Source organism: Rattus rattus, chromosome 5 (assembly GCF_011064425.1).
Source record: "Rattus rattus isolate New Zealand chromosome 5, Rrattus_CSIRO_v1, whole genome shotgun sequence".
NCBI classification, from domain to species: Eukaryota; Metazoa; Chordata; class Mammalia; order Rodentia; family Muridae; genus Rattus; species Rattus rattus.
This window is the reverse complement of record NC_046158.1, coordinates 105852039-105863898: the sequence shown is the minus strand read 5'-3', so window position 1 is coordinate 105863898 and position 11860 is coordinate 105852039. Positions and strand designations below refer to the sequence as shown.

The 11860-nt window shown below is 41.8% G+C and overlaps 1 protein-coding gene across 1 annotated transcript in view; it reads right to left on the bottom strand.

Annotated features, from left to right (window-relative positions):
- Window positions 1–11860, bottom strand: part of Ap4e1 (adaptor related protein complex 4 subunit epsilon 1) — a 62897-nt gene that overhangs the window by 41158 nt on the left and 9879 nt on the right. Inside the window, exons 4-5 of the mRNA XM_032904146.1 lie at window positions 8269–8342; window positions 387–508 (exon numbers count right to left, since the gene is read on the bottom strand). Coding sequence (XP_032760037.1) covers window positions 387–508; window positions 8269–8342 — 196 coding nt within the window. The remainder of the gene's footprint in view (window positions 1–386; window positions 509–8268; window positions 8343–11860) is intronic.

Below are 11860 nucleotides of genomic sequence, written 5' to 3'. Positions count from 1 at the left end.
TTCTAGCCCTCGTTGAGAAATTACTGGCAGTTGATGACTGTTGGGGAAACGGGTGTCATCTTTCTCTGGGACATGGCTACTGTGAGGTTGTTCATGTTTGGTAGATGGGTCAACACTCATGCATATGTGGGCAACACTAACTGGACTCAATTAGTTGTTGTTGTTATTATTATTATTATTATTATTATTATTATTATCATACAGAAGGAAAAAGGACATGAAGGTGAAGAGGATGGGTTGGGGAGGGTCTAAGGAGTTAAATGTGGATATGATCAAGTACACTATATGCTGTATGGAATCAAAAAAAAATAAATGAAATAGACAAAAGAATCCATTTTGAAATATACAGTACAGACATCTAATCTATGTCAAAATAATTTGCTTACTTAGAATGTTGGAGTTTATCTTCTATTAGTGGAAGGACAGCTGGAATCATTTCTCGAGGGAAAATCTGGCTGACGACAGTGAGTGCCATACACACTTCTACCAGATTAGTGCTCTGCAGGTCCTGCCGTGAGAAGCAGAGAAGACATCGTGTGCAAAGTTAAAGCAAGAGAGGACAACACCACAGCAGTCCCACTTACTCGGCCACTTCCCTGGCTTTATAATCTATTTATACACTCACACCTGCCTCCCAACCTAAATATATCCCCACTAGTTTCGTTTGCTTTGAGGAAAAGGCAATTGACCAGCTACAGGCCAAAAGCGCCTCCTTTTTTACAGCTCTTAAACTTTTGCAAAGTAATAAAACAACTTTATAAACTTTTCTAGTTAATATAAATGGAGCTTTAGAATTTATACAATAAAAAGTATATGCTCATACACATATATGCATATGATCTAATATAACTTTTAAATATATTTTTAAAGAAAGGCTGGTAAGATGGTTCAGCAGGTAAAACAAAAAAATGTTTACCAAGCAGGCCCCTCCAGAGCCCACAAAAGAAGCCGAACACGTGGCAAGCATCTACAACACAGTACTGTGGTAGGATGGGGTACTGATAGGGAAGTGTCCCAGAGTTCACAGGCCAGCTGGCCTAGCATCTGCAGCATGACAAAGTCAACAGACCCTACCTCAGCAACACGGGAGAAGCAACTCTCAAAGGCTATCCTTTGACCTCCACATGCATGCTACGGCATGTGTGTGTGCACATGAAACATGTGTGTGGTTGGGTCCCACCAGAATCTGGGGAGAGGTTTGGGAGGCAAAGTGTTTGCTGCGCAAGCATGAGGATCTTAAGTCTGATCTCCAGCACCTATGTAAAAGTGTGTGTGTGTGTGTGTGTGTGTGCACATTTGTCTGTTATCCCAATTCTAGGGAGGAAGACACCAAAGAATCCCTGGAGTTCACTGGCTAGCCAGCCTAGCCAAATCAATGCACTCTGTACTCAGTGAAAGATCCTATCTCAAGAATAAGGTAGGGGACAAGCAGGATGGCTCAGCGGGTGAAAATACTTGCCACCAAGCCTAAGGACCTAAGTTCAATCCCCAAGATATACACATAATAAATAAATTAACAAATGTAAAAGTTATTTTCAAGTAGAGCGCAACTGAGGATAAAACCTCAACTTATGGTCTCCACATGCACACACATTCATGTATAAACACACATACATTTTATATATGTATTATTATATATATGTTTGTGCATACAGTATGACTTAAAATTCAGAAAAAAATTACACACACATTCTCACATATCAAAAGTCTGATAGGTGATAAACAGGAAGACTTGAGGCTTTTAGAAGGTGGTAAACAACAGGCATGTTCTCTTAGATTCTCCAAGGACCAACCGAGGAAAGCAGTCAGAAGTGGGCAACAGCCCCAAACTCTAGTTTAATAGCAAAGTAAAATAGAAACTTGGCAAAACAGAACAAGGAAGAAGTCCAGACTCCGTCCTGGAGTGACTGGTGGTTCTAGGGAGCTCTCCCCACCCAGTGGATGACGGTGATCAGAACCAGAGGACAGAAGAGTCTCAGAAAATTCAACTACACTCTCAGTAACATACATGTTAGAGTCGGGGCAGAGTAGAGGGGATGAGGCAGGAGAGAAAAGGTTTATGGAGCAGAGGTAGAGGAAGGAGCGGTGCTGGGAAACCATACTGCCCACGAACTCAGAGCAAGTGTTACAGGAGTAGGTGCTAAGTCTGGCCAGCAGAATAAATACCTCTGTACTGCAGAGTTAAACTTTTGAACCGTATTTGTACAGTGTTCAGCCAAATGGAAACCTGATCAAACTAAAGTCCACAGAGGAACTTAGACACAGGTTTCAAGAGCTGAGCTGGACATGGAAAAGACAGCCTAGAGGTAATGGCTGATTATCAAAACGGGGCTTTTTTTAAAAATTGACTCCTTTTTAGAAAGTGTGTGTGTGTGTGTGTGTGTGTGTGTGTGTTGTCCTGAGGGGAGTACATGTATGCCACAGCTGTGTGTAGATGGCAGAGGACATCTTTGTGGAGTCGTTTTCTCCCTCTGTCCTATGTGGCTACAGGAACAGAACTCAGGTCATCAGGTCTGAAAGCACTTTAGCACTAGTCCTCTCACAGTGGTCCCCAAGTGGACTCTTGAAGTACTGCCCATAGGTGTGGCATGCATCCGGGAGCTCGAGGAAGAACACGGCAAGCGCTGAAACTGGAATCGGCATGTGGTAGGACTGCATCCAGACTCATCTTCCAGACTCTATCTCCCAGCTTCCCCATTTGCATTCATCCCACCTTTATTTAATACCCAGTGTCAATCGAGGTGGGCCAAGTCTCCCTCTATCCTCCTCTGTCCTTCCTTTCTCTTTCCTAGGCTTTCTTAGAGAACACAGGCTGACACACACTGTGCCATCTCTGTCTCAGACTCTCAAGAGCTTCACTGCCTTCTTTCCCCTTCTCATTCAACATTCAGTCAACACTGCCCATCCCTACTCTAATTCTGTCCCTACTGCTTCCCTCCTCCATTTATTTTTCCCTCCCTTATTTTTTCTAACCCCAATACTACTCGATAACCATACTGTTTTTCTTTTCTATTCATAGTCACAGTAACTACTATGACGGTCTACATAGTACTCTATGTGATTCTTGACTACTGTGTACCCGTGGTGGGGCCTACGCATTGTTTTAAAAGCAGACGCAGATAATGACTGTTTTTGCACATGGACTTCTCCAAGGTGAGAACTGAGAATTGACTCTAGTGCATAGGAAAAATACTCAGCCCTACTATGTTTTCTAGTCTCTCTCGTGCACTACAAGCATTTCAATTTAAATAGGGAGATTTAAAAACAGAAATGGCGTGACTAATCTGACACTGTAAAACTCCAGAGGAACATGAGGAATCAAGGTAACAGAACTCCTCCAAAAATTACAAAGTCCACATTAGTGTCCTGAATATGGGGTGGATTAGTGAAACACCAAGCAAAGAATTCAAAAGAATGATTATATTTTTAAAACCTTGAAGAAGACAAATGTAAACTGTGACTGAATCTCCAGAGAACACAGAGTACAAAAGCAGAACTGTGAAAAATCACTAAACAAATAAAATACTGCAAACGCAGTAAGTCGAATGGGAAGTTTCATGGTAACTTTCACTGAATGTATGGATGAAGGGGGGCAGAGGACTGAAGAATAGAGGAATTCAAACACTCAGATTACAGCTAATATAAAACGATAAGTACAGGGGTTGAGGATTTAGCTCAGTGGTAGAGTGCTTGCCTAGGAAGCACAAGGCCCTGGGTTCGGTCCCCAGCTCCAAAAAAAAGAACCCCCAAAAAACAAACAAACAAACAAACAAAAAAAAAACGATAAGTACAAACAGAACATTCCTTAGCTATTGAATACTACGAAAAGATAAAAATCTATAAATTATAGGCATTAAAAGGAGAATTCCATGTCAAAGGCATAGAAACATATTCAATACAATTAGGACAGAAAATTTCCCAAATCTAAGGAAAAGGATTGCCCATCCAAGTATAAGGTGCATTTGGGATACCAAATGGCTTAGACCACTAAAACACTTCCTGATTTCATCTGACGCCTCAAACAGCAAATATGCAGAAGGTATACCGAGTGCTCTAAGAAACACAAATATGCAGAAGGTACACCGAGTGCTCTAAGAAACACAAATATGCAGAAGGTACACCGAATGCTCTAAGAAACACAAATATGCAGAAGGTGTACTGAGTGCTCTAAGAAACACTGTGGGGTTGGATGAGAACGGCCCCCACTGGCTCAGATATTTGATTGGTTAGTTCCCACTTGGTGAATCTGTTGAGGAAGGATTAGGAGGTGTGGACTTGTTGGAAGAGGCATGTCACTGCGGGGTATGCAGTGAGGTTTCAAAAGCCCATACCATTCCCAGTGAACTTCCTGCCTCCTGGCAGTGGGTCAAGATGTGAGCTCTCAGCTGTTCCTGCCACCGTGCCTTTGCTCTGTCATCATGGACTCTAATCCTCTAAAACTATGAACCCAGTTAAATACTTTCTTTACAGGTTGCCTTGGTCATGCTGTTTTATCACAGCAATAGCAAAGTAACAAATACCAAGTTATAGGTAAGGGCAGGCTCATAAGATAACAATTGATTTTCAACAAAAACTTTTAAAGTCAGTGGGACTTGAAGTTGTATTTCAAGCTTTGAAAGACAAGTGCCAGGTGACCACCTGCAGCAAAGCTGTCTGTAAACTGAAGGAAGTTAAAAACAAAAGAAACAGAAACAGGCTAATGGTGACCACGAATAACTGGCAAACACTGTGAAAATGAATGACAGTAGAAAGCCAGGCCATGAACAGAACATCTACATCACCCTCCAAGGCTCAGGGACCATCATGAGGAAGAGGAAAAAGAATGTAAGGGCCAAGGAGAAGCTGGGAAGGAGTTTGGAATGTTAACTTCAGCCATGACATGGCTAAGTACTCCTGAGCTCATAGCAGCTGTAATTTCCTGCACAGAATCTGCACAAGAGTGGGCCATCAACAACCTATCCTAAAGAGAAAAGATCCCATGGACTCCAGCCCTCGCTGAGGATGTATATGTGGCTGTCTGGTGGAGGCAGGGTAGATATGTTCTTCTGCAGTGTAGCCATCAGTAAGTTGCCCCAGCTCCTGTCCATATGCGTTTACCTACTCTCCTGTAAACAGCACGAGTGACCCTCATTGGGTGATACAAGAAAAAGACACAAACACAGTGGGGGTGGGGGAGCCGGGAGACCAGGAGGCCTACAGGAGTCAGAGGGGCAAGAGGGGCTCGGAGTGCGCATGCCAAACTGCATTGTCTACAGGAATAAAGACGCCACAGTGAAACCCACTTTGTCTACAAATAATACACAAAGCTTTTAGAAAAGGCTGAAGAAATTAAAAACCACTAAGTCAATTCTACAGAAGATACCTAAAGAAACCCTTCAGACTGAAAAATGAACATACTCGTGAAGCCCAGGAGAAATAAACCACACAAAAAACACTGGTTAGGTGAATAAAGATGAAGAAAACACCCAACACTACAAAATCAACAAAATGGCAGGACTTAATATACACCTTACAATAATAGCTCACATTACCAATTGCCTCAGTTCACCATTCCAAAGACACAGAATGCCACAGAGTATGAGAAGCCCAGTGTGTGTCTCCCTGTTGCCTCCACAGCGTGCACCTCACATTCAAAGACAGACTCAGCCCAAGGGGGAAAGGAGGGGCAGGGTAGCCAAGGAGATGGAATTAGGAACAAACTTCCTCCTAACCCACAACAGACTTTAAACCAACGTCAGTCAGAAGAGTTGAGGAAGGAATGACCCTGCTCAGCTTGTACAGGTATATGCTCCACAAGCTTGTACAGGTATATGCTCCACAAGCTCGTACAGGTATATGCTCCACGAGCCTGACTACTTAGTTCAATCCTTGGAATCCACAGTGGAAGGAAGAACCAACTCCTCAAAGTTCACATGGCACATGAGAAATTCAATATAGGGGTTGGGGATTTAGCTCAGTGGGGATTTAACTCAAGGCCCTGGGTTTGGTCCCCAGCTCCAAAAAAAAGAAAAAAAAAAAAAAAAGAAATTCAATATAAATTATTTAATCAAAGATGATACAAATATATAATGTAAAGATATACCTTAGGGCCTTGGTAAACAAGAACAGCCAAATCTAAAACTAATAGGTGGAAAAAAGGTAGACAGAGCAGAAATTAATAAAAACAAAAATGAAAAAAAAAAAAAAACCAAAACCTTTGGTTCTTTGAAAGGATAAATGAGACCAACCCTTAGGCAAAACAACCAAGAGAAATCGGATCCAAATTAATAAAATTAGAGATGAAAAGGGAAACAATTCAACAGATACAACAAAATTCAGAAAATCATTACAGTGTTTTAAAACTTGTATTACACTAAATTGGGAGATCTAAAATTAATAAATTTCCAGATCCATATGCCCTATAAAAAAATCAAACCAAAATGAGATAACTTAAATATATCTACAATAAGCAATGGGACTAAAGCAGAAATAAATAAAATCTTCCAATTAAAAGCATCCCAGATCAGATAAGTTCTACCAGAACTAACAACTAAGCAGGACCTACTTCCTCAAATTCTTCCATACACGGAAAGTGGAAGGGTGCGACCAAGCACTCTTACGGAAACCTAATTGGGACACAAAAAGAAATTAAAGACTAGTTCTTCTGACAAACACAGATGTCGAAATTCTCAATGAAACACTTGCAAACTGCCAGACATGGTGGAGCACATCTGTAATCCCAGCACTTGGGAGGGAGAAGCAGGCAGAACTCTGTGACCTGGCCAGCCAAGGAAACATGGTGAGACCTTGTCTAAAAACAAATAAACAAGCAAGTAAAACTTATACACCGAATTAAAAAACAAACCAAAAGATCGTGCACCATGATCAAGTCAGTTTCATTCCAGGGATGCAGGGTGATCGACATATGCAAATTAATACTTACTACATCACAAAGACACAAGGCAGAAATCACACGATCATCTAAATACTAAGGATTCTGACAAAGTCCAACATCTCTTTGTGATAACAGTCTCAAAGACACTGTTAACAGAGGAACATAATAAAGACTCCATATGGCAAACTTACGGCCAGTATTCTATTAAACGTGGAAAAACAGTAAGACAAAAATAGAAAATAAGGATAAAAACCCAAAGGAAGAACCCCAAGTACCCTTATTTACAGAAAGGATTCTATTCATAATAGAACCTTAAGAATCTACCAGAAACTCTTAGATTGATAAACATTTTCATGCTCAGCATACAATACACACTTGTATGAAAACCTCATAAGCCAGGCAGCCCATGCCTGTATTCCTAACATTGGGGAGGAACAGGCAGGAGGACCAGGAGTTTAACGCCATCTTTGGCTACACGAAGAGTTTGAGGCTAGTCTGAGATTCTTTTTTTTTTTTTTTTTTTTTTTTTTGGAGCTGGGGACCGAACCCAGGGCCTTGCGCTTGCTAGGCAAGCGCTCTACCACTGAGCTAAATCCCCAACCCCTCTGAGATTCTTAAGATCCTGTTTTAGAAAGAAAGTTAAAAGGGGAGAGGAGAACAGAAAAGGTTCTTACATCCCTCTCCCCTCAACTCTTCCCTCCCTCCTTCTCCCCCTCCCCCCTGACCCACACATGTGAGTTAAGAAAAACAAAAGAGAGCTGAGGATGTATTTGTCTAGCACACAGGAAGTCCTAGTTTAGTCTTCACAGTGCCATAACCCAACTGTAACAGTGCACACTGCAAACTCATCACTCAGAGGGTTGGAGCTAGGAGGATCAGAAGTTCAAGGACAACCTTTGTATACAGGAGACCTCATCCTAAAAAATAAAGCCAGACGTGTAGCTCACACCTTTAATACCAGCCGTCAGTAGGCAGATCTGTGAGTCTGATGCCAGCCTGGTCTACACACTAGCTCCAAACCAGCTAGAGTCTTACAAAAACAAAACAAAAAGACCTTCTAGAGGGTAAAGAGGGTTCTCGTGGTTAGAGTAACTGTAGTTCCGGCAGAGGACTGGAGTTTGAATTCCAGTGTCTGTGCAGGCTGCCCACAACTGCTGCAAGTCCAGGGCCAAGGGATCTGACGCCATCTTCTGACCTCCAGAGGCATTTGCACTCACACTCACACATTATATAAGTAAAATAATAAGCCTTTAAAAATAAAAATATCTTTTTAAGGAGATTTGTAAGTAAGCCTATACTTTTTAAATTGTTTGAGTAACTATGACTGAAGAGACATGTCCTGTGACAACAGAAATAAGACTTGATATTACGCAGCATACAATGTGATACGGTACCTTTACCACTGTATTCACAAGGAGAAGCAAAAGTTCATGACTTTCATGTAGAAATAGAGAAACAGCCAAATAACCTATTAAAAAACAAAGGAAAGGTTTTCATTACTACCTAACTCCCCAAAAATTCCTTTCCTAATAAATTAGAGCCATATTTCAAGTTGTAAGTGAAAACATATCAGTTACAGGTAATACTAAAAACAAAGTAAAATACAACGTTAACAAACTCCACTGAAGATCTCAGAATGACAGATTCTACGAGATATATCAACTAAAGTCCTCCGGATGACAGAGTTCTGGTGCAAATCTGCATTATCAAATAAAATCATCTCTGTCTTAGCGCTAACATGCAGTCATCAAAGCCTTAGCTACTGTTGAGCATCGGTCACTGTGCTGTGTGAGCCGTCTAAACCAGCCTGATACAGTCATGCTACTCATGGCTTTTTTTTTTTTTCAGCTGAAGACAGTGTTGAAGAAAGACAGACTGCCTGCCACATTAAATGTGTTCACCAGCTTAATCAAGCATTTCTACATCAAAGCTCTCACTCTAGGACTGAGGAATGAACACACTGCTATCACGACGAATGCCTTAAACACGGAATCCACTGCTTTATGGCATTTCTGGCCACTTTTCACACTGTCAGTGATACTTACTAGTTACTATGTGTCAATAACTCTATAACCCTTGCCTCACTGAATTCTCCAAACAACCCTACCATGTAAGTATGGTTACCATGCCAGTACAGTGACGAAATCAAGAGAGGTTAACATCCAAAGTCTATTGCTGTCACATGGCGGACCAGGACTCAAACCCAGACAGTGAATCCCCATGTCTACTCTGTGCCTGCCCACCCAGTTCTCACCTCATTCTTTCTTCTCACCCCTCAGCCCTTTCAATACAGATGCTAATGTTAATTACCCTTAATGTTACTCAGGAACTATGCATTGTGTCAATGCACACCATGGGAAACCATTTAGAAACGTCTAGTCTCACAGCCACAGGGAGCAGCATAACTGATTACAATTTTTTCAATGACAGCGGAATGAAGCTGTTACTCCTACAAGGGTGGAAAAGCCGACAAGGCCAGGGAACTCTTACAGCGGAGCTGAGTCTTCTCGCTAAGCCTCACCTGCTCAGCCAAGGTCTCACCCACCCAAGTCAGCAATACCAAAGTCAACAAGTTCAAAGGTTATCCTGAAGAAACCTTAATGCTGTTACAACAAACACTTGTTTTGACAGAGAATAAAGAAAGATAACTCTGTAATTTAGCAAATACATGTAACAGATCAAGTATGACTGCAGAGAATATCTGACATGACTAAGAATGAGGCGCTAGGCCAGGGATGCAGTTGGCAGAGTGTCTGCTCAGCACACACAAAGCCCTCGCCTCTACTAGCACCAGGCATATGCACAGCACACACATACATGCAAACAACTCACACATAACATAAACCTTTTTAAAAATAGTTACAAAGCTTGGGACAAAGCATCTAATAAAGCAACTTAAAGCCGAGTGTGGTGGGGCATGCCTTTAATTCCAACACTCAGGAGGCAGATGGAGAGCTATGAGTTTAAGGACAGCCTGGCCTATATAGCAAGTTCCAGGCCAGTCAGGTCTACATAGTGAGACCATGTGTCACAAAACACACGTACAAAAAAGCAAAGGAAGGAAGAAGAGTTTATTTGGGCTTATGATTGAGGGCAAGTCAGTATGGTAGAGAAGACACGGTGGTAGGAGCTGGGGTAGCTGACCATAGTGTATCCTTAGGCAAGAAGCAGAGAGCAATAAACTATACAAAAATAAAACTGAAAATGAAAACAAAGTATGTTAAGTCTAAAAGTCAAACTGTAACAACAACTATTCTAAGTAATCACAGCACCACCTATCCTGTTAGTCTTTCTGTCACCTTGACAAAATATAGAGTCTGGGAAAAGCGACACCAATTGAGAGAAAGTCTCCATCAGACGGGTCTCTAAGCAAGCCTGTTGGTGCATTCTCTTAATTGATGTGGAGGGGCCCAGCCCACTGTGGCAGTGGCACCCTTGGGCAGGTAGTACTGAGTGCTGTAAGACAGCAGGGTAAGGGCTGGAGAGATGGCTAAGTGGTTAAGAGCACTGACTGCTCTTCCAGAGGTCCTGAGTTCAAATCCCAGCATCCACATGGTGGCTCACAATCGTCTGTAATGAGATCTGATGCCCTCTTCTGGTGTGTCTGAAGACAGCTTCAGTCTTACATAGAATAAATAAATTAAAAAAGAAAGAAAGAAAGCAGGCTGAGCAAGCCAGTAAACAATATTCCTGCATGTTCTCTGCTTCAGTTCTTGCCTTGAGTTCCTGCCTCAACTTTCCTCAGTGATGGACTGTGGCCTGGGAGTTGTAAGCTGAAACAAACCCTTTCTCCCCAAGTTGCTTTTGATTAGTATGGTGGCTAATCTTTGTTGTCAACCCAACTAGATCTGTAATCAACTAAAACCCAAGTAGCTGGACACACCCGTGAAGGATTTTCTTGACTGGAGCATAGGAGATGAGAAGACCATCCTAAATCTGGGCCACGCCTCCCAGTAGCAGCCTATACAAAAGGAAACTGAAGAAGGAAGTTTTGGCTTTTGCCTGCTTGCCCTCACTTTCACTGGCAGGCTCATCAATCCTGTTGCTAAGGCACTGCTTGGATGGCATTAGAACCTATTTCTGTGGGATTCCAACATAGACTGAAGACTGGCTAAGACATTCCAGCCTTGAGGGTTGAACAACTACCAGGTGCTTGGCCTTTCTGGCAGGAGGTTGCCATTGTTGGACTAGCTGGACCACAGCCTGAAAGCCACTCCAATAAATCCTACATATATACTCATACTACCAATTCTGCTCTTCTAGAGAACCCCAACTAATATAATCAATGATTTACCACAGCAATAAAAAGCAAATTAAGACACTACCAATTACCTAGTATTTTCTTTCCTTTTTTTCTTCCTTTTCTTTCTTTCTCCCTTCCTTTCCTTTCCTTTTCGTTTTTTGGTTTTTGTTTGTTTTTCGAGACAGGGTTTCTCTGTGTAACACAGCCCTGGCTTTCCTGGAATTGCTCTGTAGAGCAGGCTGGCCTCGAACCCACAGAGATCTTCCTGCCTCTGCCTCCTGAGTACTGGGATTAATGATATACATATATATCATTCTTCACACATATAGAAACATATATGTATATGTCATATATATTCTCCACACATACACAGAGATCATGGAAACTGAGTTCCCTGCTGACACCCTTAGGCTTGACCATATACAAACAACACATGGCCCATGGTCATGCAAGTAATTTAACATTATAACTACTAACTTCTAGGTTTGTTTCTAGTCTCTCCCCTACAATTGCAGAGAGTCTCAAATTGGAGCGATGTAAGTTATCCACCTGTATGTGTGACTGTAGTATATGGCATCCAATGGGCAACCATTGGCTCTGTTTTCTGAGTCCTTAACAAATTAGCTAACATGAAGAAGTGCTTCACAACAGGACGAAGATCGACTCTGATCTCCACAAATGAGTTGTAGCACGTGCATACTCATACACACAATAAAGACACTAAAATTGTTTTTAAAAGGAGG